This window comes from Nannospalax galili, unplaced genomic scaffold, assembly GCF_000622305.1.
Source record: "Nannospalax galili isolate Female #2095 unplaced genomic scaffold, S.galili_v1.0 scaffold737, whole genome shotgun sequence".
In the NCBI taxonomy this organism is placed as follows: domain Eukaryota; kingdom Metazoa; phylum Chordata; class Mammalia; order Rodentia; family Spalacidae; genus Nannospalax; species Nannospalax galili.
Genome location: NW_008341172.1, coordinates 210131 through 237508, shown reverse-complemented (window position 1 = coordinate 237508; position 27378 = coordinate 210131). Strand labels below are relative to the sequence as shown.

At 43.7% G+C, this 27378-nt stretch overlaps 1 protein-coding gene across 1 annotated transcript; it reads left to right on the top strand.

Moving 5' to 3' along the window:
• Positions 1-1688: 1688 nt before the first annotated feature.
• On the top strand, positions 1689-27087 carry Wrnip1 (WRN helicase interacting protein 1). Its single transcript, XM_008836669.2, has 7 exons — positions 1689-2828; positions 4711-4902; positions 6413-6654; positions 20444-20673; positions 24411-24566; positions 25421-25500; positions 26365-27087. Exons 1-7 carry the CDS (start codon positions 2031-2033, stop codon positions 26638-26640), a joined length of 1974 nt encoding a protein of 657 aa, XP_008834891.1. The 5' UTR covers positions 1689-2030; the 3' UTR covers positions 26641-27087.
• The last annotated feature ends 291 nt before the right edge of the window (positions 27088-27378 follow it).

The following is a 27378-nucleotide window of genomic DNA, read 5'->3' as shown; positions in this document are numbered from 1 at the left end:
TAGACTGTGAGGTTGGCATTATTTTTTTCCTTTTAAATATTTGGAAATGAGAGCTTAGACGTTAAGTAGTGTGACCCAAGGTCACACTATGACCCACTCAAACCTAGATCGTTGATGTCAATTCTAGTGTATTTTCAAGTCTTACTATATCCAAATAGTCAGTGCTACTCTCACCTGTGACTTAGGAAGTAAAATAAATATACGTACTTTCCTTTGTTTTTATTTTTCCTTATTTATATATGTGAGCAAAGTACATGTACAAAAAAAAGGGATGAGGTTAGGGGGCTAGCACATGCTTAGCAAGTACAAGGCCCTCTCATCACAAAACAAATCAAAAAAATTAAAAAATGGACCTTCAAGAGACTGGGCCACCTCTCTTTACCCCAGAAGCCCAAGTGCTCTATGAGTTAGGCATCTTGTTTCTCTTGGAGTTTAATATTCTTTTCTTTGAGATAAGATCTCACACTGTACACCTGCTCCCAGGTATTTGAGAGGTTGAGAAGGAATCACAGTTCGAGTCTAGTCCTGGCAACTTAACATGACTGGCTCCCCACAATCTGTATATATGTGTGTATCTATACTTTTTTAAAGGGAGAGACTTACAGAAAAGATGATAAAATCATAAACAGTTAATACATAGATTCAGAATACCACACCTACTTTTTAGTGTTTTACACTTCTTTTTTCAGACAAGCTCTAAGCTTTGACTGGCCTGGAACTCACAGAGATTTGCTTGTCTCTGCTTTCGGAATGCTAGGATTAATAAATGCTTATGGTGCTCACTGCTTGTACCTGACTGCTGCAATGTAACTTTAAGGGCTGCAGGACATCATTTTATGTGGAGAAAATGCTTTCCATTTCGCAGCTATTGTATACGAGATAACTACCGCTCTCTTTAAAAAAAAAAAAAAGAGAGAGAGAGAGAGAGAGTATTGCCTGCATGTACGTAAGTGAACCTGAGTCGTGCACTGCCCACTGAGATCAGAAGAGGGAGTCCGATTCCCCTGGAACTAGAGTTGTACAGTTAAGGGACATGTGGGTGCTGGGAATCGAATCTAGAGCCTCTGCAAGAGCAGCCAATGCTCTTATCCTCTGAGCCATCTCTCCAGACTTCGAGATAACTATCTCTTAAGCAAGTACTTAGGGCGACAGGCCCTAGGGCAAAAAAGTAAATCTAAAAGGGGAGGAGAAACCTATTTATTTGCATTTCCTTGATGCAGCCTTCTAAGTTGAACTTTTTTTTCCACCTCTGTAGTTGCTTGTGTTTTTCCAAGTCAGAATCTTTCTCCAGTTTTCTATTGGCCTGTTTTGGGTATTTCCCCTGCATTTCAGACTTACTAACAGATAAACCTCCCTGACTACTCTAACGCTCAGGTTATGCTCCCAGAAGCCAGGGAGCCTGGAAAGCCGCGTTCCCAGGGCTCCTCCCCATTTATGCGCTACTCAGGGTCCAAGGGGGCTAAAACACCCCCCCCCCCCCCCCCCCCCGGCGCCAGCCCCCGCCCCAACCCGCCTCTAAACTGCCCCACCTCAAAAAAACATAGCCAAACACACACGAGCGCATTTTACCCCCCCCCCCCCCCCCCCCGGCACTGCGTACGCTTCCGCAGCGCACCCGGTCTGTCAAGCCAGCCTTCAAAAAGACCATTCCCAAAGACGGAAGTAGACGAGCTACGGCCAGGATGAGTGACAGTGAACTACATTTCCCGCAGTGCAATGCGAGAAATCGCCAGCGGCGATTGGGGCAACCGGAGGTCCCCGAAGGGCCGCCAGAGAGCCTGCCTGTGGAGAGGTAAGAGGTCGTGGACTACGTTTCCCGGCGTGCTGCGCGAGGCGTTGCCAGCGGCCAGCAGAGGGCGGGCCGACGCGGGAGCTCCGGACGTGAGGCATGAGCGGCGCCCTCCCTCGGCCCGCGCGCGTCCTGCTGCCTCCCCGAGCTAGGGTCGCGCGGCACGGGGCCTAGCGGCGGGCGGCGGCTTTCTCACGGGCAGGTGCTGAGGCGCCCGACGCCTGGGAGGCCGGCGGCCACCATGGAGGTGAGCGGGCCGGAAGACGACCCTTTCCTGTCGCAGCTGCACCAGGTGCAGTGCCCCGTATGCCAGCAGATGATGCCCGCCGCGCACATCAACTCGCACCTGGACCGCTGCCTGCTGCTGCACCCCGCGGGGCACGCAGAGTCCGCTGCCGGGCCGCACCGCGCGGGGGAGCGGGCCAAGGGGCCCTCGCCGCCCGGCCCCAAGCGGCGGCGGCTGTCGGAGAGCTCTGCGCTGAAGCAACCGGCCACCCCGACGGCGGCCGAGAGCAGCGAGGGCGAGGGCGACGACGGCGACGACGGCGGCGAGACCGAGAGCCGTGAGAGCTACGACGCGCCGCCCACGCCTAGCGGCGCGCGCCTCATCCCCGACTTCCCGGTGGCCCGCTCCAGCAGCCCGGCCCGGAAGGGCTTGGGCAAGAGGCCGGCGGCCGCCGCGGCGGGCAGCGCATCTCCGCGCAGCTGGGACGAGGCGGAGGCACCGGAGGAGGAGGAGGCGGGGGGCGACGGCGATGCGGACGCGGACGGCGAGGACGACCCCGGGCACTGGGACGCGGACGCCGCCGACACCTCGTTCGCGGTCAGTGCGGGCCGCGCGCATCCCCGGGCGCTGGCGGCCGAGGACATCCGGCAGATGCTGGAGGGCAAGCCGCTGGCCGACAAGATGCGCCCGGATACGCTGCAGGACTACATCGGGCAGAGTAGGGCGGTGGGACAGGAGACGCTGCTGCGCTCGCTGCTGGAGACCAACGAGATCCCCTCGCTCATCCTCTGGGGGCCGCCGGGTTGCGGCAAGGTGAGTGCCGCGGCTGTGTCCGGGGCGGGTGCGGTCCTTCGGTCCCGACCCCTCCTCCCGGAAGAGGGATGCCTGGGGGCGCGGTCCAGACCCGGAGTCTATGATGAGGGACCTGAAGTCTGGCTCCCCAGGTTCCTGAGAGGCTCTGGTTGGACAGAGAAGCGAGCTATCTCTGTTCCATTGCTCCCTCCGCCCGGATTTTTAGTGATCTAATTCTCATCTGCAAAGATTGGAACATTTGTATGTTATATTTGCATATATACCGATTCAATTTATAGAAAAAGTAATTTTTTTCCTGTTACATGCTTCCTTTCCCTCGCACTAGTAGTTGGTTTATTCTAACTGGTTTTTCCAGAAGTAAAATGAAACTCCCTTCTGCATATCGTGTGCATCAGGCATTTCCATAACTTTCTCACACTGCCTTCCACTTTAGAACAGCATCAGTGCATTATGACGTTCTGTGTATCTTCTTAGGGCCCAGGGCCACAGGAAGGTACTTAAGATACCTTGGGTCTAGAGAATACAAGAAAATGAATAGCCTGCCCATAGGTTGCTCTGCCCTAGGAAGAGGAAGACTGAGCCCGGGGTCACAATGGAAAGAGCTCTTCTCAGGCTGAGACTCGGACTGCTTCATGCACAAGCATTCATGGTTTTTAGCCTCTTCGAAGGCAGCTTCATCCCTCAACCACACCTCTTTACTTCCTGGAATGCATCCTCCTTTTGGGGCCTTGTACTCTGTCCCCTTTGGTTAAAAACACCTTAGGCGTGTACCTCAGGTAGCAGTTGTGAGCCTAGGGCCTTGCCCTGTGTCCTCCATCATGGAAATACAGCTCCAGCCTCCAGATAACATGCTGATGGTTCAGTTGTTGACATATTGCCCTCGTGGATTTAGTTGTTACTCTGATTAGGTGCTTGGCCAGAAGCATTGTTAGTAATTGGGAACTCTGTACAACAATAGAAGAATCTGCTGTTGATGGCCATAGGCTTTGAGACAAGTCTACAGGGAGATGAGTGGTGAGTCACAGGGTTTAATGCAAAAGGTTTACTGGGCGAGGCTGCTCAGTGAGGCAGTTGGTGATAGTCACATTCCAGCAGTCAGGTAAGTGGGGATTTAAGAAGCAGCCAGTGTCTGATGGCACTGTACAAGTTTCAGAAAATGAAGTGCTGCCTTTGTTCAGGAACAAATTTGTCAAACTTTTAATAAGCAGTCTTCCTGTTTATTCACATTCTTAGTATTACAGTGCTAATAATAATACTCAGAATGGCTAGTGCATATTCATTGAGCATCCATGAAGTACCAGATTCTGAATGAACATAATCTTTACTAGATTCTCCTTTGTTTTTAATTTTTCCAGAGTGGACATTCAGAAGTGGCACACAGCCATCTCAGGTGCTAGCTAGTGATCATTAGTCTTGATTAGCAGCATTCACTGCCTTTCTCAGCTGCCCTGCTTGGTTCTGGGATCAACTCTGTCCTAGGTCCCCAAGCCTCTTAGTGTCTTGGCTGAAGGAGAGAGAATGTTCTTTTTGGTGAGAGATCACAGCTGTCAGCAGGCTCTGCTAAATCAAGAAGGCCACTCTTTATTAGGATTCCTAAGATCTTAGAGTCCCTCAAAAAAGAATCAAAAGGGGTTAGGAACAAGAGCAAAAAGTTCAGATTTAGCCTAGGATTTAGCTACCTCTCTATTTTAGTTGTAATGTTTTTGCTTTATTGTGTTTTCAGTTTTTAAAACTTCAGTAGTATTTCAGATCATGCCTGTGCCTCAACATTCTTCAGCATTCAGGGTAATTGGTTCAACAGTGCTGATGCTGCTTGTGGTACCCATGCATGCTGGCCACTCTGTGATAAGTTTTTCAAACTCTGTGTGTGATCCTTTTCTAGACCACCTTGGCTCACATCATAGCCAACAACAGCAAGAAGCACAGTATAAGGTTTGTGACATTGTCTGCAACAAATGCCAAGACAAATGATGTACGAGATGTCATAAAACAAGCTCAGAATGAAAAAAGCTTCTTCAAAAGGAAAACGATCCTTTTTATTGATGAGATTCATCGGTTCAATAAATCTCAGCAGGTATATTAACTTCTTTTCTGTCTCTTGGATTGTGGTGTAGATAAAATGGGAATATAGAACATAAGCTCACTTTGAAAAATACAAAGCGCTATATAAATGCACAAATGGTAACTCTCCTCAAAGACACCTTGGCTTATCAGCCCATCTTCAGACCTGTTTCTCCACTTTTTCTTACTGTTTTTGGCTTTTTTGTTTTGTTTATTTGAGACAGGGTCTCCCTGTAGACACAGCTGACTTGGAACTCTCTCTGTAGCCCAGCCTGGCCTCAGTCTCACAGAGATCGCCTGCCTCTACCTTGAGTGCTGGGATACCATGCCCAGTCTTCTTAATGTTTTTAGATGACAAGAAAATACTTCCTCTGATCAATGACTGCTGTACCCCTAAACTGACCATATCAGAGGAGCTTCAGATCAAATTTCCAATAAAAGTCATTGTGAAGAGTTAAACTGTATCAAGACCATTATTTTAGGGCTGAGAATGTGAAGTACATGCCCAGCTTCTGCAGAGCCCTGGGTTCTGGCTATTCCAAGGAAAAGTTAATTTTTTCATACACACACACGCACACATTGGTTTTTTTGTTTTTGTTTTGTTTTTTGAGACAGGATCTCTTGATAACCCTAGCTGACCTGGAACTCACTATGTAGACCAGGCTGGCCTTGCTTGCTCAAAGATCTTCTTGCCTCTGCCTCTCAAGTGCTGGGATCAGGGGCATTGCCACCACACCCAGCTCTCCCCTATATTTTTTATTTCCAAAATCAAAGTCTTTATTTTTTGTGCTTTTAAGTCCTCATCAAGATAAATATTGTAAAATAATAGATATTAGTGTTTCTTTTAATGGCTTTCAGAAATAATAGATTGTTTTTATAAGTAAAGCTACTTTTACAGTTTCCTAAATAGAAAAAATATTTTTCAGTCATACTTTTTTGCTTTGATTTATATTTTTGCAGCTTTTTAACTGTAGGTAGAGATATTTCACAAAAATAATAACCTCTTTTTCCTCTGATTTGAATCTTTTTGAGGAAAACACATTGTAGAGTTCTTCTGGGTGTTAGCATCTAGGTTTCATGTGGGACAGAGGCTTAGCATTCCCCACTGGATAGTCTGATGGTCATATATCACCAGTTTTTTAAGAACAGCACTAATTGAGTATTTTCAGGGGAAGAACATTTTGGAAATATTAATGCTTTTGTCTTCTGTAAATAGTTGATGTGTGTGTGTGCCAGTTTAGCATTGAGTAGAAGAAGTCATTTCTGTTTAAACTATTAGAATTCTACCTAGAGTTGTTTTACTACCCAGAAATCAGGCTGGCCTGCTAAGACACTGGCCTCCAACCATTGTGCTTTAGACTTACAAACCAGAGTGATACTCTTAAAAGTGCTCTATCCTACCTGATGAATGTACTGAAAAAGTAAAAATTAGGAAATTGAAAGAGTAGAGAGACAACTTACGTGGGATTCTGCAGGTGGCTGCTGAGTGGAATTACTTTCTTCTCTTTACCTCCCATGATTAGGACACTTTCCTTCCTCACGTGGAGTGTGGGACAGTCACACTGATTGGAGCGACCACTGAGAACCCGTCCTTCCAGGTCAATGCTGCTCTTCTGAGCCGTTGTCGGGTGATTGTTCTTGAGAAGCTTCCCGTAGAGGCAATGGTGACTATTTTAATGAGAGCAATCAACTCACTGGGAATCCATGTCCTGGACTCTAGCCGTCCTACTGACCCTCTGAGCCACAGCAGCAACAGCAGCTCTGAGTAAGTCAGCTGTGTGTAGGGTCCTGGCACCCACACCTCCCTGAGAATCTCTGGCCAGGAGCCAGAGAAGGCTGGGCCTCAGCCAGGGGAGGGTGGAGGTAGAGAAGAGATGTTGATCTGCCTGAGTGAAAATGAAAGAGGGGGATGTGCTAGGTCAGGGTCCAGCAAGGGTGTTCCCTGGATACATCCTTTTCTTGTAAGGTGTACTTTCTAGCCATTGATAAGTGTGTCCACCATTCTCCAAGCTTTAATCTGGCTGTGTTATTTAGTTCCTGGGCATTTGCTTTTGTGCTTAGGGTTCTTTTCCTATTTTAAAGGCTTAGAAGACTATGGGAATCCTTACTACTTTAAAGGCTTCAAGTTCCCATGGAGTAGAAGAGATAGATACATACTTCTAGATTTAAGATACAAGTCTGTGGAGATTTGTATTGAATTTGGTTTTCTTTTTGCCCTACAGTTTATTCTTCAAAAAAAATAGATAAAAGCAAATGTAACTGCACCCATACAGTTAGTTATATTTGCATACTTGGAAAATTTATTTCCATAAAGGTAAAGAATTGAAAATGACAGATATATGAGAGGCCAACTCATTCCCTTTAGACTCGCTCTGCGTCGTGATACCTTGTGAACACAGTAATGCAGAGTGTTATGTCTTGGATAATCCATTTGATTTCCTCGGGCGGAGGATTTTCCTTTCTTGCCAGAAATGTCCATCAGAAATCAGATATTCATGTATTAGCTGAAGTGATGCAGTGGAACATAATCTGGTCTGTGGAGAGGCCATTGCCCACCTCCTCGTGCTGTGGACCAGACAGCTGCTCGTGCCTGCTCTGGGGCCGAGTTCTGGAGCCACTTTTCTTTAGGATTAAAGTACAAGGCATAGTTGTGTGCTCAGGGTTTAGGTTTCAGCAGAGTCTCCCTGAGTGTCTGGCTTCTTCCATTTGCTCCTGTCCCACATGTAGGAAGAATGTCACCAGCATGCCTCCTGAAAGCCTTGAACCATTTGGCCCTGGACCCCTGGGCAGAAGAGCTTGCTTCATTTTAGAGTACAGTTGTGATCAGATGGCCGTTAGGATTGTGACCAGAACTAAAGTGTGGAGCCTGCTGTTACCAGTCCATTGTGCTGGTACTCAGGAGCCCTGTGTAGGCTGGGCTTTTACAGGGTCCCAAGACACTCCTATCAGGTCATTGTACCTAGAACAGTCTCTTTAGGGAATTGGTTTCAGGACCCCTCACAAATAAAATTTGCAGATGCTTAAATGCCTTATATAGAAAGATATAGCACTCCAGGCATGCACTACTGGGCACAGGCCTTTAATCCCAGCACTAGAGATCAGAGGCAGGTAGCTCTCTTGAGATCAAGGCTAGCCTGGTCTACATAGGGAGTCCCAGGCCAGCTGGAGCTACAGGGAGACCTGGTCTAAAAAAAAAGTGGAGGTATGTACTGTTTGCATTAAACCTACACGCATTTTTTGTATACTTTAAATCATGCTTAAATTACTTTTTTTTACTTTTTAATTTTTGCAGTCTTGAGGATCAACTCAGTACCTTGCTCTTGACAGATAAATACCATGCAACTGAGCTATACACCTACCCTCCCTAGATTACAATGCCTAATACAGTGTAAATGCTGTATAAGTAGTTGTTTATATTATTTAGGGACTAGTGAAAAGGAGAAAAGATCTGCACATCTTTAGTAAAAATGCATTTTTTTGCCTGAGAAGTACCTTTTTTGTTTGTTTTTTGAGACAGGGTCTCATGGAGCCCAGGCTGGTATTTGGTTTATGTGGTGATAGGGACTGAACCCAGGGCTTCCTGCAGGCCAAAAAAGGGCCGTACCAACTGAGCCACACCCCAAGCCCCTTTTTAAGATATTTTATTTATTTTAATTTTATAAGTATAAGTGTTTTCTCAGCTTGTATTTAAGGGTGTGCAGAGCCCAGAAGAGGGGGTTGGATACCCCAGGATTGGAGTTACAAGTGACTTTGAACTACCATGTGGGTGTTGGGAACAGGTTCCCAGTCCTCTACAAGAGCAGCAAGTACTCTTAAACCACTGAACCATCTCTCCAGCCTTCCCCACCCCCAAATGCATTTTTTAAAAACTATTTTTCAGTCCAAGATTGGTTGGATTTGAGGGTGCAGAGAATCCGTGGGCCATCCATAGACATAGGTCAGTATGTGATAAAGACACATTGAAAACAAAGGGGGAAATTGTCTAACCTTTAAAAAAAAATTTTTCTGTGTAGTTATTGTAATGTGTCTATAATTTTATATCCTGTATTTTCGTGTAGGGTAACTTTTATTTCATGTCATTTCATGAGATTAAGTTACTCAGGTACTCTGGGTTTCCCACTCACTGCTCTGCCATAATTTAAGAGAAACAAGGTCAGTAGAGCCAAGGAGCTCATCCTCATGGCAACGGTTTCTTCACTTAAAGAAATTTCTAGGTGATTGGCAAGCACATTAAAGTGAGAAGATTCAGGGAATAATTAAGATTTTATCTAGTTAGCCAAAATCGAGAGACACACATAAACCATCAGTGATTCTTAATCTGCTAAAGTTAAATCTGTCAGTGAAAAGCTACCATATCCAAAAGATGTTTTCCTTTTTCTACTGTCATTAATTTAGTCGATACTGGTTGTGACTTCTTTTCATTCTCTCTCTCTTGTGCCTCCCATAAACTAACAAAACAGCTAAGCTAGCAGGTATTATGTGCTTGGTAATTGGTTAGGGAGTGAATAAATCCTAACTTAAAAAAAAATTATTGAATTTTCATGTATTTCATACAGAAAATCATCTTTATCTCTTTTGTCACCCTCCCATAGCCCCCTCCACTGGAGTTCATACTAGTTTTTTGTTGTTGTTTTGGGGGTTTATTTATTTATTTAGTCTTTTTGAGACAGAACTCACAGAGATCTGCCTGCTTCTGCCTCCGGAGTACTAGGATTAAAGGCGCACGCGACCACGCCCAGCAAGTTCATACGTTTTTCATTTGTGTTAAGGCCTATCATGTAAATTGTGTCCCCAGATGTTCCTCAGTGCAAGTTCATCCACTGGGTTCTAGTCAGCCTATCTGTGTCCCTCCCTTTAAGAAGATCAGCTCTCCCTCACCCAGAAGCAATTAGCTGCCAATAATTCTTCAACTAATATTGGGGCATGCTTTTCATTTCCACAGTTTTCTGCTGGGTTTTTGTCTGCTTAAGTTTGTATGGGTCTTGGGCATGCTGACACCATTGCTATAGGTTCATATGAGATGGGTCCCAGGAGTTTGTAGGACTATTTCTATATGGTCATGCACCTTCTCCCTGGCTCTTAAAATCTTTCCATCCCCTCTTCTGCAATGGTCTCTGAGCCCTGGGTGGGTGGATTTTAATATAGGAGTCCTGTCCAAGGACTCTGTAGACTCTAATTCTCTGCATTTTGGCCATTTGTGACTTTTTGTGTGTGTGATCCTGGCCTTTTGTTGCATGAGGGAACTTAACTGATGAGACTTGAAAGATGCATTAGTGTTCTCTTCATCCCTTGTTCTATGTTCCATGAGCCTTAGGTGTAGAGATTTGCTGCTTAGACTTGGGTAATTCACAGTCTTTGTGTGTGACCCTCTAATCATCTTTGATGGGTGGTGATTGGGATACTTGTCTATAAATTCAAGAATCCATATTTTTCACATAGTAAGAAATTACATTTGTCTAGGAATGTGATAGCCTTGGAGTTTTCTCTAAGATCTATGACCTCTCCAGCTATGTGTATTTGGCTAGGCTTACAGTGCCACACATGAGTTTCCTCCCATTGAGTTGACTTTAAGTCCAATTAGTTAGCTGTTGATTACCCCCAAGATAAAAGTGCCACTGCTGCACCACTATCATTTTCTGTGCTGGTCATTGATGTGGTATTTTTAGGCCTTGAAGCTGGGGTTGGACCATCGATTGATGTTCTCTCTTAGCAGGTTGTGTAGTGCTCTCCAAAGCTGTGAGAGCTAGCCTTCGGGGGAGGAGGCTTCCAGGTCAGTTCCAGCTCCATTGTTTCAAATCCTCTGCAAAGTTTGTCTTGTCTTCAGCAATAGGGTCTTACCATCGGGTTCTGGGAAATAATCAAGGACTATGGCAATAGCCTGTATAATTTTGGGAGTCTCTCAGACTACCCTGGCCAATAACTCAAAGGAAGATTTCTCCTGTCTGGTACTGTTTCTTGTTATGTAGCCTTCAGCTATACTCAAAGACTCATGTAGAGATAATTGTATGTGTAATTTTTCAGTAGGGTTTTGGACTAATATTCCCTCTTTTTTTATACCAGCTAGGCACTGTTTCACTTTCCTCTTTCTCTCCCTATTTTATCCTTCCTCCCCTGCCTCCTCCCCCTCCCCATTTAAAGTGTCCCCATTTTCCCCATTTCTCCCTTGATAATTTCTGTCTGCTATGGTTCCAGCTCTTGAGCTCCTGAAAAATAGTTTATTCTTTGATATTTTCCAACAGAGGTGATAACTGCCCAGGTATTACATCCTTTTTCTTTTTCTTTTAAATTGTAAATGCGTGTGTATAAGTGCACCCATGTTGTACAGTGCCCTCCAAGGCCAGAAGGCAGCATCACATCTTCTGAAACTGTAATTATGGATGGTTGTTAGCCACTATGTGGGTGTTGGGAACCAAACCTGGGTCCTCTGGAAGAGCAGCCATTGTTCTTAACCACTGACCCATCTCTGCAGCCCCTCATATCCTTTTTCTTTAACATCATTGCCCTTTTTATCAACAGCAAGCACAGTAAAATGTAGTGAGTATTAACCTTAGATCTGTTAATTGACCTCCTTGCTAACAGTTCTGACAAGTTAGGTGTGAAAAAAAAAAAAAAAAAAAAAAAAAAAAAAAAAAACAAGCACATTCAGAGTAATTTCCTAGAAGTAACTGCCACTCCAGTTGCCAAGAATAATTGTTGTCTTTTAGTTGTGATTGGTAGAATTTTACTTTCAAATCCTTGTTGACTAGCATCAAGTATGTGTTTACCCTTATGTACACTAGTCAGATTTGATTGCGGTGATCTAGCTGAAAGACTTCCCCCAGTCAGTAATTCCTCTTTGGAGAGCAATGAATGTGCATCTGGGATTACAGCCATGTACCATCATGTCCACCTTAAACCATTACATTTTTGTAAGAGCGTGAAACTTTATATACATTAAAAACACCTCAATCCAGAGCATACAGTAATCTCAAATTGAAATTTTCCAGTCAGCATTGATTGGTGTTTCGTGATGTGAAAACATGCACAGTGCAAAGTACACATACTGTGTGTTGAGAACCCAAGCTACAGTGGTATGATGCAGCCTGCAGGAGCACTGCCACTAGCACCTCAGGCCATTACGTGTTCGGCTTTGGAATTAATTTTTGGTCATTGCACTTTCAGAAGCCTTACTTTTGCCAAATTTCTTACAACCCCCACATATAGTTACACAACCCCACAAGGAATGGCAGTCTAAGCTTACATCTAGGACCAGTGAGATGGCTCGGCAGGTAAAAGCACTTGCTATGCAAGCCTGATGACCTGGTCTTTATCCCTGGAGCCCAAGTGGCAGGAGAGAACTGACTCCTGAGAGTGGTCCTCTGGCCTACATGCATGCTGTGGACTCACATGCCTGCACTCATACACTCTTAGAAATAATAATATTTTTTTAATTATTAAAAAGGTGCTTTGATTTAGAGCTAGAAGATGTGAAAACAAATGTTTTGCCTCCAAGATGAAGGAGTGCTGAGTTAGTTTCAGAGACAAGCAGAACTTAACTGGATAAAATCAGAAAGCTCCTCCTCTGGGTGCTCATAGTTCTTTGGCTTATATATCTAATCAACAATTCTCATGTGTCTTGCTCACCAAACACATTTTGGTCTCAGGATACAAACAATGGAGTTTGCTGTTTGGATCTTGGTAAATTTTGGAAATCTGGTGGCAAGCTTGTACTGCTGAGAAAGAGAACATAAACCAGTGTTCAGTCATCCTGCACCACTTGCTGCTATTAAAGACTACGTACAGTTCCCAGACCTCAGGGCATGTGTGTATGTAAAGCACCTCTGAAGAAGCAGTTGTTCTGAACTCCGTAGAGCGCATCTATCTCTGCCGGTGAAGAGGATGGAATGAGAAGCCAGAACTGCTGCATGATCATCTGGCTCATCATGATCTCAGGAGCTGGATAAAAGATGAAGGTGTCTGTCCCTGTGTAGGCCACTGCGGCTGCGCTCTGAATCATGGCTTTTCTCTATAATCTGGGAGTCCCAGACAAGATGGCCCCATGGCTCCAAAACAAGAACACTGTAGATGCCCCCCAATTTACAATTTAAATTGCTTTGCTTGCCTTTATAATAATTTTTGACAATAGTAAAAGAAAGGTAGTCAAACACTGGAATAAAAGGTACCAGCCAGAATGTGTTGTAAGTATAGAATACATTATTTTTCTGAAAACTACATCGATATAAGGTAAAAAGGTACATTAATAACATAGCTGTGCTAATATAAAGGAAAACTAATATGCTTAAAGAAAAAAAAATGGAACACATGAAAATGACATGGAAACACCACCAGAAACAAATCTGTGGGCCTTGTGTTAGTTCCCTGTAGCTGCTGTAACTAATTACACACACTAGGTTGCATAGAACAATAGTATTTTATTCTTAGCTTTCAACCAAGCCAATTCCAAAATCAAAGTGTCAGGGGGGACACTTCCTCCAGAGGCTCTAGAACCTGGGGGCTCCTGGCACTCCCTAGCTTCTGACTGTTAACACCAGTCTTTGCATCCATCTTCACCTGACCTTGTCTACTGTCCCTGTATCTTCTCTCACTGCCTCTTATAAAGGCATCTCTTGAGGGCTGGAGAGATGGCCCAGGGCTTAGGAGTGCATACTGCGCTTGCAGTCTTGCAGAGGACCAGAGTTTGGTTCCCAGTGCCCATGTTAGGTGTTCACAGTCACCTGTAACTCCAGCTCCAGGGGCTCTGACATCTCTAGACTGGAACTGCACTCATGTGCACATAACCCACAGACCAGACACACACAATCAAAAATATTTTTTAAATCTTTAAAAAGATCTTTTTATCTAAAATATTTTATTTTTCTTTTATGTGCATGAATGTATTGCCTGCATGTGTGTAAGTGCACCAGTGTCATACAGTGGCTGCAGAGTTCCGAAGAGGTTGTTGGATCCCCTGGAACTGGAATTACGGGTGGTTGTTAGTCGCCATGTGGGTGTTGGGAATCAAACCCAGGTCCTCTGCAAGAGCAGTCAGTGCTCATCTCTCCAGCCCCATTTTTTTTAGACATTTGTCATCACACTTAGGATGCACTTTAAATCCAAGATGCCCTCATTTCAAGATCCTCAGTACATATGCAAAGACTCTTTATTTCAAAATAAGGTCAATTATATAGTTGTTAAGGAATAGGACTGTAACCTCTGAGGTCACTATTCAACCCATTGCAACCTTTTCCCAGGCATATGGTGTAGTACAATTTGGAAAGATACCTACCTCCATGGGATTAAGCAGAGAAAGATGACATTTATCTGTGAAGTGTGTTCTCTCTGTGGAGAAAATTAGTTTTGTTTTAATTTATCTCTGGTTATTGTAGAAGGATCAGAGTTCGGGACTTTTCCTTGAAGACTTGCAGTTAAATGTATGAGTGTATTGCCTGCATGTATGTAAGTGCACTTGTGCTGTGCAGTGTCCATGGAGGTCAAAAGAGGGCATTAGATCCCCTGGAACTGGTGTTGCAGATGCTTATTAGCTGCCGTGCGGGTGCTGGAAAGTGAACCTGGGTCCTCTGCAAGAGCAGCCAATGCTCTTTAACTGCTGAATCATCTCTCCAGCCCCCAGACTATATTTTAGAGCTCATGATAGGACGGGTACTGCTCTGAGCTTTACATTATCATTTCTTACTTTACCTTTCTTTGTTTTGTTTGTGTTTTTGAGATCGGGTCTTCCTGTAGCCCCAACTGGCCTGGAACTCGCTATGCAGACCAGGTTGGCCTAGATCACAGAGATCAACTTGTCTCTGCTTCTACCACCCAAGTACTGGGATTAAAGACTTGCACCACCACATCCAGTGTCTTAGTTAATCTTCATTCCAGCTCTGCTAATAGGAATCACTGACTTCTTATTGGATGAACCAGGTACACTGAGGTTAACTTGATTGCCCAGCTTGAGCATGGTAGAGCCAGGTATTAAGGCGCTGTGCTGACTACATGTTGCTAGAACAGTTCTCAGCATCAGGGTGGACAGAGATGGATGCTAATAGTGTTTCTATTCTAACCATTGTATACTTTATATTTGTTATAAGGACAACTCTTAATTTGCAAAGGGTTAGGACAACAGATCCCATCTATGGTGTAGCAAGTCTGCCTTTTAGCGGATCTGCACATTGCACTGACCTGGGTTGCAAGTTCTGTCCCTGGAGATTTGGGAATCTTAAGGTGTCTGCATCTGCAGTTAAGATACTTTCTAGAAATTGATATCCTGGCCATGAAATTAATACTCCTTTTCCTTAGTGAGGTAGATTCAGAGTTTGACTTAGAATTTAAAGGACAGTTTAACAAAGCTGTCTGTCTTCTTTTGTTTTCCCATGAAGTCACAAATATATCTTCAGTTTTTCACTCCTGCTAAAACATTCACCCTACATGTAAATAGTATTCTCCAGATCCCAGTATCATCTGTGGAGAGCAACCCACAAAACCAAAACACTAATGTACAAGAGTTCAGGCCCCTGGGAGAGAAAACAGAAGGGAGAGTTTCTTCCATTCCTCTTAAGATCAAAGATTTTCCTTCAGTCCAGGGAGCTAGACTCTCTGATTCATCTGTGTCTGTTAACCAGGAATATGATCTTTTCCAATGCTTTTATTTTAACCAATTTTCCCTTGCAGAAGAAGTTTTGTTACTTTATTTTTATATTTTGCATTTATTTTATATGTGTGTGGGGGTTCATGTATGTAGTGGTGCAAGTGTAGAGGTTAAAGGACAACTTAAGTGAGTTGGTTCTCTCTACTATGTGGTTGAGGAAATCGAACACGGGCTTGGCAGCATTTACCCACTGAGCCATCTCACCAGCCTCAGTTTTATTACTTTATGGCAATATAATTTAACGATTTATTCCATATTTTCTTATAGGATGCTGTGAGATTTTGGGTAATCTATTCTCAAAGTAGGGTTTACCTCCATTTAATTCTTTTATTATTGAAGTTTCTTTCCAAATTGAAAACAGTGTGTGTGTGTGTGTGTGTGCTACACATGTATGCACATGTGTATGTGGGTGTACTGACCTGTACATGCATGTATGGAGGCCATAAGTTGATGTCAGGCATCTTCTTGTATAACATTTCACCTTATTTTTTGAACCTGGGGCTTGCTGCTATAGCTAAACTGGATAGCTATCAAGCACTTTACCCACTGAGCCATCTTCCCAGCCCCCCCAAATTGAAAACATTTTGTAAGTTTATGCTTAAATGTAAAAAAATCAATATTAAACCTTATAGATTAGATACTTTCAAGATATTTTTGTGCTAGTTACTGTTTGCTGAAAGGTTTGGTAAATACTTTTTATGTTATTTATTTTGCACACATGTCACACGTGCATGTGCAGGTGAGAAGACAGCTTATGGGAGTCAGTTCTCTTCCACCAGGTGGGTTCCAGGGATCAAACTCGGGTTGTCAGGCTTGGCAGCAAGCATCTTTACCCTACTGAGCTCTCTCACTGACCCCCAGGGTACTTCACGTCTTATTTTATTATTATTTTCACAACTTACATAAGTAGGAATTTGCGTCATAGTTGAGTGCTAGATAGACCCTTTAGAACTTCCTGCACATTGTTCTTCAGAGATTTTTCATTTTGTGATTTGCTAGTGTGGCCATTAAGTGACATCAGCAACCCCCTTTTATTTGGATTGAGTTGCTGACGGATTTATTGTTTAAAAAAATACTCTGTCCTTTTGGGGAGAAGTAAAGTTGGGAATATGGATCATACCTAAGCAGATAAAGGAGTGATAGCTTTACTGTGTGGCGACCTCACTTTCTGTGACTCCAAACTGGAACAGCAGAATAATTTATACTTTAGAGCCAGGGGTTGTGGCTCATGCCTCTAATCCCAGCTAGCTAGACTAGTCCAATCAGTGAGCTCTGGGTTCTATTGAGAGACCCTGCTTCAGTGTATAAGGTGGAGAGCAGTCAAGGAATACGCTGGGCATCAACTTTGAGCCTCTGCATGCACACATACAAAAATGCACACACTTGTTCCCACACAGGCAAACACATATACAGATGGGTGTGGTGGTGAATGCTTTTAATCCCAGCACCCAGGAGGCAGAGGCAGGCATGTTTCTGTGAGTTTGAGTACATAGCAAGTTCTATCCAGAGCTATGCAGTGAGACCCTCTCTCTACACACATTTTAAAAAAGACATCCTTCGGTTAGGAATTTAAAAGTCAAAAAAGGATGGGACTGGAGAGGTGGCTCAGCAGTTAAGAACATTGGTTGTTTTTGCAGAAGACCAGGGTTTGAATCCCAGAACCCACATGGCAGCTAACAACTGTCTAACTCCAGTCCCAGGGGATCCGACAGCCTCTTCTGACCTCCATGGGCGTTGCACGACATGGGTGCACTTACCTACATGCAGGCAATACACGCATACACATAAAATAAAAATAATAAATTTTAAAAAAAAAAGTTAAAGGGAAAGGGCCTGTTCCCAAGAGCATACACTACCTGACCACTCTTTAAGCCTAGTCATAGTATGCTGTTTATTAATCCATGGAGCAGTAAAGGCACAGTCACAGAAAAGAAATATATACCAAAACAATATTCAGGTAACCCAGCAGGAGGTTACTTTTATCCCTTTGTCTTCTAAGTTTACTATAATGTGTATTTACTTTAGAACTAATATTCAGGGGTCTGGGCAGCTTATTTATTTTTCAAATCGGTATTAAAATTTTAAGAATGTGAAACTACAGTATGATCCAAACTTTGTTTTTAAATTAGCAGTAAGGTTAATGACTGATTGAATCATAAAGAAATGTAACACATGACAATGTGGTATTGTCTCTAGTTGTAAACAGTCAGTGTCTCAGCTGAGCATGGTGGCGCATGCCTTTAATCCCAGCATTCAGGAGGCAGAGGCAGGCCGATCTCTGTGAGTTCCAGGACAGCTGGGGCTACAGGGAGACCCCCCCACACACAAAAAAGAAATCAGTGTCTCACCTTGAGATGGTGAGAAAGAAAGCTGTTAGTCCATTCATTGCACAAATAATGCTTGTTATGTGCCAGGCATTGGTACTACAGCAGGAGGATAGAGCCCATCTCTGTCCTCCAGGCACTCAGCAGTTACTGGGGATGCAGAGATGAGACCAGCAGCACACCTCATGGGGCTTCCACTGGATCCCTTTTCTCCCCCATTTATTCTGTAGGTTTTGTGTTGCTAGGAAGCTTTCCTGGGAGATGGAAGGCATTGCTTTTATTAGTTTCAAGGCAGAAAGGAGCTATTCGGGGAATTTTGTTTCTTCTCCCTCCCTCTTCCCCAGTATGCCCTTCCAGATCAGTCATGGTGGGCTGCTGTCCTTCTTTTACATATTTTTGTTAGTATGTTTCTTCTCATTTTCTTTAAATCATCTTACAGAAAATCCCATCACTGGTGGAGAAATGTTCCATAGGCTCTTCATAGTGCCAGTGATATAGTCTGGGTGTGTGTTGAATTCTCTGGTGAGGACTCTGCTGATTGGCGCTGCCTTTAGAAGGGAGGAAGGCCAGTCTTCAGGCTGTCACCAGAGCTTTGGAGCCTAAGTAGTTATCAAGAATCTGAGAAGAGAGTAATGCGTTAGAAAGCTAAGTCAAGCTAGTTGTCTTATATGTGATGCCACCCACAGTAAATAACTAGAAATCTGGAACACTTGGAAAATAAGAGATTTTTTTTTTTTGAGTTTTCTTCAATGTTTCTATCTCTTTTGTGAATTCATTCAGAAGTTTATCCCTATCTTCTTTTAGTTCTTTGTTTGTTCATGTGTTCTTTAAATTTGTGATCATGTTCATGATTGTTCTTTTTTTTTTTTTTTTCCTGTCTTTTTGAAGACAGGGTCACCTGTAGCCCCAGCTGTCCTGGAACTCACTATGTAGACCAGGTTAGCATCACTCTCACAGAGATCCACCTGCCTCTGCCTCCAGAATGCTGGGATTAAAGGTGTGTTCCACCATACCTGGCCAGAAAGTCCTTTTGGTTTTTTTTTTGTTTGTTTTGAGACAGAGTCTTCCTATATCCTTAGTTGGCCTGAACTTAACTATGCAGACCAGGCTGGCCTCACCTCACAAAGATCCCCCCTACAGTGCTGGAATTAAAGGCATGTGCTAACACACCCAGCTGAGAATGTCATTTTAAGACAAGGTCTCACTCTGTATGCCTTACTGGCCTGGAACTCACTGTGTATACCAGGCTGGCCTCAAACTCACAGAGATCCACCAGCCTTTGCCTCCCAAGTACTGGGATTAAAAATATGTGCCACCATTCCTAGTGAGAATGGCATTTTTTGAAATTATTTTTATTAGCATAAAAAAATAAAGTTTCATTATGGCATTTTTGTTATTTGTGTTTCCTCTCCCCCACCCCCAGAATGTCTGTAACACATGAGATAAAAATATTTTAGTGGCATGGATGAACTAGTGAATTTAAAAAATTGTTTTTTCCTTCAAAATATGCAGTTAACTACTCAACCAGGAATGACTGGGCTCTCCTAAATAATGAAATGTGCTGGATGGCTTGTCTAACTAGATTGGGAAGAGACCATTTACTGAATCAGTCTTGAAAACTAATCATAGTTAGACCTTTATGAAGGTCTGAACTTACAAGTGTGATCGTATCCAGGCATTGTGACAGACGCCCATAATGCTAGCACTCAGGAGTCGGGTAGAAAGATTTTCGAAAGTTCAATGCTAACTTGGTCTGCATAGAGAGACCCTGCCTCAAAACCCCCCAAAAAAGAAATATATGAATGAATAAATGTGATTGTAAATTTTAGTCTTGACAGGTGGATTGAGATTAAGCAATTGGGACCCAAGCGCTGGTAGAGTCTTCTAATCAGTTTCTAGGCTAGTGGAAATTACCTGCTACCCTCTCACCTTGACTGGGCAGGTTTTAATACCCACATGACATGACATGCTGCCTTCCAAGAATGTCCCAGGCCAAAATTCTAGAGTTCTGTTCCCATGTCTTCTGTGCCCAGGCCATTGAGAACCCTGTTTGTTTGTAAAATGAGGCAGTTGAACTACATGATTAGAGAATATTCTAACCTTTACCCCGTGTGGAAGGTGGTCTAAGCATTCCCATGTCACAGGATGTGTTTTGCACTTGAAATTCAGTACACTATAATGAGATGCTAATCTAATAGTTTTTGCTGCTCTGTAGGGCACAAACAGACATCCCACTTGTCAATAGTGACTTTACATAGTATTTGATGCCCTGCTTCACACAAGCTTGTGAGAGTGAACTTGTACAGTGAGAGATCCTCTGTGGCTCATAAGATAGAGTGTGATAGCCTCTCAGCTCATGAGATACAGTGAGATACCCTTTCTCTCATAGCTGGTAAAGTGGCATACCCTCATAGCTTCTGAAATCTGATCAATTTTCAGTCTCAAAAATGCTTATCTAGGTAAACAATAATTCAGAATAATAAGAGGTAAAAAGCCTTGAACTCAGAAGTCTTCCTGAAAAGTTCAAATCTGTTTAAGATGTGCTGAAAAATGAGTTATGACCTCAGTGTGACAGCTGTGGACACTGGTTTGTATTGCAGGCCCTCCGTGTTCATAGAAGATAAAGCAGTCGACACTCTGGCTTACCTCAGCGATGGTGATGCCCGTACTGGGTTGAATGGACTGCAACTGGCGGTGCTGGCCAGGTTAAGCTCTAGGAAGATGTTCTGTAAGAAGAGTGGCCAAACCTATTCTCCTAGCCGAGTTCTGATCACTGAGAACGATGTGAAGGAAGGCCTTCAGCGGTCCCACATTTTATACGACCGCGCAGGTGAGGGATTGGAATTCGGGAAGAGTCAAGCTGCAGAGACAAGTGTCTGCACATGTGCTCATTTCTAAGCCTCTGACCTTCAGCCATGTCCAAAGCATGTCCTAGATTCTCCATGTGGTCTGCATATAATAATAGAATTAAGCCTCCCACTTCAGGCTGACCTTTCTGAAAGTAGGCATAAAATAAACTGCCTTGAAAAGAATTAAGAGCTTAAGGTTTGAAATTGCAGCCTTCTCCTTCATCTTTAAGGTTGTTAGACCCATATTTTCCCATTGCTGTCTGGTACAGCCTGCTAGAACATAGCACTTTGAAAGCCCATGAAGTCATTGACAGAGATTCCTGTCATCACTTGCAAAGGCAGTAAGTGAAAAGGGAACTTTTGTTAGTGAATGACTTACAGTTTATTTAAGAGTTAAAACCCTTCATTTTTAGAGTCTAAATGTAGGTTTAAAAGAATGTTGATTGTTTTGTTTTGTAGTAGCTTCTTTGAAAACTTAATTTTGTAGTGTGTCCTTTGTGTTTGCATAGAGCCACATTTATAGATGGCAGATATATCTGCTCTTATTAAATCTGTGAGCTGGCGATATTAAATATTGTAAGCACAGCACACTTGTGACTTTTTATGAAGGAGGTAGGGATGAAGATGGCTTACTGTAGATTAGACTGGACTGTATTCTAGAACATTTGTGTGACTCTGAAGGGCATCATGTTGCAGTAACTATGGAGTGGGATTTTCATGCCTTTAAAAGTTCTGCCAAGAAAGGAAGCTGATAAACAAGGCTTCCAGGTCGCACGTCAACTGTGTCTCCGCTCTGATGTTTCTTGATGATGAGAGTCCTTCTTACTGACTAGAGAATTGGGGAGGAGCTAGAGAATGCCATTGGTCCTGGGCATGGCCTCTGATAATGAGCAGACTTGCTGTATATCCTCAGAGTGACCAGGGCACCCTCAACACAGCTACTGTGGGCTGTTAATTAATGCTAAGGACACCTTGAACACACAGCCCCATCTATATTCTGCTGGGCATGTGCCTCAGCAAGGGCCTTTTCACATAACGAGCTCTCCCTTGAGTGCTTGTCAGTGCTTGAAAAGTAAACCATCTGGACATGGAACCATCCTTTGCTTATGGCCAAAGACAAAAATGAGAGAAGAGCAAACTGAAATTTTCAGAGTGAGCAAATTCTGACCTGTGGGCTCTCCCTTGCTCCTGGGGTCCAGCCGCAATGGCCTTTTTCGTTGTCCAAGAGGACCTGTGCTTTGACTGGACCATTGCCAGTTAAAATCCATAGGACATTTATGAATGCTATTTGAGTGTTTTACACACTTTTTAAAAATAGATTCCCAAAATAACTTTAGAGGGTAGCTTTTTAGTATTATCCTCACTTTACATAAAACTTGCCTCTGTTCACAAAGCAAGTGGTAAAACTAAGTCTCAAATTCAGTTTGGGTTGTTTCCCGAGATGTCCTTCCTCACTGTCTTCATGTGCCTCTATGTTAGACCCATTGTCAAGTCACTAAGCTCACCCTACCTAGAGCTTGTCACTGAGGAGTCACCCCTGGAAGTATCCAGCGCTAGGGAGTCCTGTATAAGGGATCATATCTTTTTAGTAGCTTTTTGCTGCCCCAGGAAGAAAGAACTAAGGCAGTGGAAGCTACTTGTTGGCACAGCCTTGAGGACCCCATACCACATGTCCTAATAGTGTGCTTACACACTGCCAAGCCACTTCCAGCATGTTCTCTCCACAGAAGATCCACAAACATACATAAATACAACACATTCTCAAGAAGTGTGTTCTCACAGGCTGCTCCATAAATAGGGTTTAGAGATTCATTGCCCTGGAAACCTGTTAGACTTTTTGTAACTCTGGTGAGACAAAACCTCCCTCCTTCAGAGTTTGTTTGTTTGTTTTTTTTTCTTTTAATGTCACAACACAGTTGCCCATTAGTAGGATCCAGTAAGTAGTTCAGACGTTTCAACATCAGAGGAAATAAATTTCTAAACAAAAACAAATGCTCTGCCACATACTGACCTCATGTGAAATCTCCGGCTGTCAGCAGAATATAATAGAAGCAAAGGTGAAAGGTAGCGTAGGCTAGAGATTAACTCTCGCTTTAATAGAAATGGTGCTTCTGTAGTGCCTGCTCTGTACCCTGTATCTTTAATATAATTCTGAGGGAGGCAGTCTTAGCAACCACATTTTATCAACGAGAACCCTGAGGTATGGAGAACTTACCAAAGACTGCATTGTTGGTAAGTTTGGGGTTCACGCCCAGGCTACCTGGCCCCAGAACCTGTGCACTGGTCCACTGTACCAGTGGGATTGCCTCTTATATGGACCTAGTAAAACCAGGAGATGAGTAACCTGTGTTGGGCAGTGTAGATTTGACAGACAGTGGGCTAGAAGTAGTCTGTGCCTTCCTACCCCAGGCCCTGCCTTGCATAGGAAACTGAGCACAGGGTGCCCAGGTCACAGAGTGGAAAAGTGCCAGAGCCATGTGAATCACCCAGGACACTACTCAGTTCACTAGGGAAACCACACAATGGGCACTGTATACAAATCTAGTAACTGCCCTGGTGCCGTTGATCTTCCTGGGTTTCCTTAGGAACTGCAGTCACTGAGGCCCTGCCACCAACCTCTCAGATATTCCTTCTCTCGTAGGCTAGTATCTTATCACTCCATTTGAAGACCAAGTATCGTCTTAGCAGCTGCTAGGATTTGTTCCTGGAGCCAGAGTGCTGTGCCCACCAGACAGTCTTACTGTTGATGTGCCTCCTGATGACCACAGAGCAGGACTCTTCTGTGAGGGCTCAGGACCAGCATCCTCTGCCTTGTTAGAGATGTTTTGTCCTTGAACCTACATGAGACGATGGTCAGAAAATCATGAAATACATAGTAGTGCTTATTCTTAACAATTGTTTAGCTGTGATTTCCTGCCTTTAAATAAGATTTTTCTAAAGCAGATGTTACTGATTTGCTTGTCTATGAATTCATGGTAAAAAGTGTAATAATATCAGGGCACCACTAAAAGGTGGTGGTATACACCCTTAATTCAGGAGGCAGAAGCAGGTGGATTTCTGTGAGCCTGGCCTACACGCGAGTTCAGGAAAGCCAGAGCTTCATGGTGAAACCACGTCTCAAAAAAACAAAACAAAAACACAAAAACAAATCTTAAGTCCAAATGGTGAGGGTGTGCCAGTCCCCTACCACAAAAGTGCCCCTACATAGAGTCTGTGGCTTAACGACCACAGGCTTTGAATATCAGGAAGGCAGCTGGCAGTGACACTGAGGAACAAATGGGCTGCAACAGCTGTCCTTGTCATTTCCCTCCATCCTGAGGCGATGACCAGGCTCAGTTTTCTTCAAATAGACTGTGGGGGCAGAGAATGCATGAAACTGCCCCCACTCCTCCCTTGTCTCTGACAGTACACTGTGGTGTAGCAATAACCCTTGAGAGTGTACACTGACCCCTCCTTCCCTTTGCTGGCCTCTGTGTCCATGTGTACACTGCATGGCAATCAGGAATTTCTCCATAGCAGCTTTCTCTAAACAGGACTGAGGAATGGGGTCCCACATGTGCTGCCCTGGGGCTGATCCAGACATCACTCCCCACTGAGTACACCTGGAGAGCTGCTCTCATGTCTGCCTTCCCTAGCACACTTGAGGTTTGCTTTAGTGCTATTTTGTATGCCAGGGAGGCACACGAGGCACCCATGTGACTGTTCTCTTTGGTTGCAGGAGAAGAACACTATAACTGCATCTCTGCCCTACACAAGGCCATGCGTGGCTCCGACCAGAATGCCTCCCTCTACTGGCTGGCACGCATGCTTGAGGGAGGAGAGGACCCACTCTATGTGGCCAGGAGGCTGGTGAGGTTTGCCAGCGAGGACATTGGTGAGTAGGAGAGAATCTACATCGCAGCATTATGAGATGGGGAGTGTGGCTACTCTTGGACTCCTGCAGACTCTTGTTCTGTAGGACTTGGGATCCTGCAGAACAGGCAGGAAAAGATTTGCCCTGAGGTGTCTCCTGTAGTTTGGTGTGCATGTGCTTGGACTGTTCGTGGAGTTACCATTTCCCCTCAGGAATGTCTGTTCAAGGTTTTTTAGAGTATTGAAATACAGAACATTAGCTTTTCATTTGCTTTGCAGCCAGCTGTTAAGATTCTCATTGGGCAGTTAGTTCCTGGGGTGAAAAGGAAAGATTCTAGACACCATTTCAAGACAAAGATCAGAAAAGTTTTGCATTTTCTTTGATCTTAGAGATGTTTTGTTTTTATGTATCCACCCTTATGAATGTCTTCATGACCTTTACTCCTGTTATGTTAAATAATCTCTTGTTTTTCCTATTAGAAATTTTTATCCATAAGAGGCATGGTTATTTTATGTGTATGAGTGTTTTGCATACGTGTATATAAGTGCACCATATGTGTGTGATGCTCCCAGAGGCCAGAACAGGGCAATCAGATCCTTGGAATTGAAGTTGTAGATGTTCCTTTGGAAAAGAAGCTGGTGCTCTTAACTGCTGAGCCGTCTCTCCAGCCCCAAACGGCAATTCTTGACCAAAGTAACCAACCACTCAGTTTAATGCAATTGGAGATGAGAGATACATCAGTCTCTAAATAGTGTTCAGTTGTTTTGGTCCCTAAGTGTGCCTTCAGTAACAGTCTCTGATTGCAGCCACACATTAACACAGCTGAACAATAGTGTTTTATAACTTAAACTTTCCTTTGTCTCTGTGTGTGACAGGTCTGGCAGACCCATCTGCATTAGCACAAGCAGTTGCTGCCTATCAAGGCTGTCACTTCATAGGCATGCCCGAATGTGAGGTAAAGTATCAGCTCAGCTCTTTGCAAATCTGTGCCGTTTCTTGTGTTCTGTCTCTTCTTGAACTGCATTAAGCCACTGAGTAAGCTGCTCAACTTTTGGACTTCACTGTGTAGAATCTTAGCCTCCTAGAGAGATGAGACCTTCCAGACCAATGAGGTTTGGTTTTGTTTTGTTTTTGTGATACTGGGAATTGAACCAGAACTCGTGCTTGTGAGGCAAGTGCTCTACCACTGAGGTATAGCCACAGCCCTGTTTTTACTTTCTATTTTGAGACAGGGTCTCACTAAGTTGCTCAGAATAGTCTTTTAACTTATTCTCTAGCCCAGGCAGCCTGCCTCAAACTTGCAAATTCTCCTGCCTCAGGCTCCTGAATGGTTTGCAATTACAGAACTGTGCCACCAGGCCCAGAGGAAAAAAACATGTTTTCCAACTGTCCACAGGTGTTCTGAGACCCAGAGATAAAACCATGTTTTCCAACTGTGCACAGGAATCCTGAGGCTCAGAGGCAGTGAGTGTTTTAGACTTTTTGGAGGGCAAAGAATTTGGAAACACTAAACAGGCCTCTGCAGGTTCACCTCCACACAGAACTACTTTCTGTTCATCTGCCTCATATATTGAGGGCTTAAGAAAAATTTGATTTAGTGAAATGCTCTTTAGTTTAAAAAAAAAAAATGAGACCCACTGGTCCAACTTATTTCTCATCTCTTAGTTCTTTCTCTGATAGTAAATTGTCCAAACCAAGTGGAAAGTCCCTCCCCACAAAAGTAAGACTCTTCTAAGAATTAACTAAGAGGAATCCTAAAGTACTCTGCCAAGCAAAATTGTGGCCTCTTCCTGGTAACATGTGCCTTTCTGTGTCCTAGGTGCTTCTTGCCCAATGTGTGGTTTATTTTGCCAGAGCCCCAAAGTCCATTGAGGTGTATAGCGCCTATAACAATGTGAAAGCCTGTCTGCGGAATCACCAGGGGCCCCTGCCCCCTGTACCCCTGCACCTGAGGAATGCGCCCACCAGGCTAATGAAGGATTTGGGGTACGGCAAAGGCTACAAGTACAACCCCATGTACATTGAGCCTGTGGACCAGGAGTACCTGCCTGAGGAGCTTCGAGGAGCTGACTTCTTTAAGCAGAGGCGGTGCTGACTCTGGCAGTGACAGCAGGATGCTTCTACCTTGAGGAAGGCCAGAAGTCACTGGATCTTGGAGTTGATTGCCTGGGGGAAAGTTAAGACAGACCAACATTTTGTGCCAGAAATTAAAGAGTTCCGTAGATGGAGGTGGTTACTTCAACTAAATGTGTACCATTGAAATTGTGTTCATTTGCACTCTGTGCAATGGTTATGCTTATGAAAATATCTGGCAGCTTTGTGCAATTAATGTTATAATGAATTATCTATTTTGTCATAGTATTTAAGTCATAATGTCATTTCAAAATTCAGTTAAGTAGGGTTTTTTTCTTTTAAAAATGTATATTCTGGGTAGTTCCAATTGGTAAAAGAAAATGTAATTGTGATTTAATACTGCATAGTGTTTTGGGTATTTTTTTTATATGCAAAGGTCTTATGAGCCAATAAAACTATTTCAAAGTACTCTTCAATTCTTTAATGTTTCTCTTGTTTGCGATGGTGGCACCTGTTCCCGTCACCATCGCATTTCATGAGGCAGACAGTGAGAGAGAAGATGCCATAGGTGAGAAGATTGGGAAACTTAGGGAAGAGTCAGTGCATCTTTCTGTAAAAAATTTTTGTTTTTTCCTTCAGACAGGGTCTCAGTGTATTGCCCAGGCTGGCCTTGAACTTAAGGTCCTCCCTTCTTAGCCTGGCAAGTGCTGGGATTATACAGCTATGTGGCATTATACCCAGCTGATGTTTTGGGTTTTTT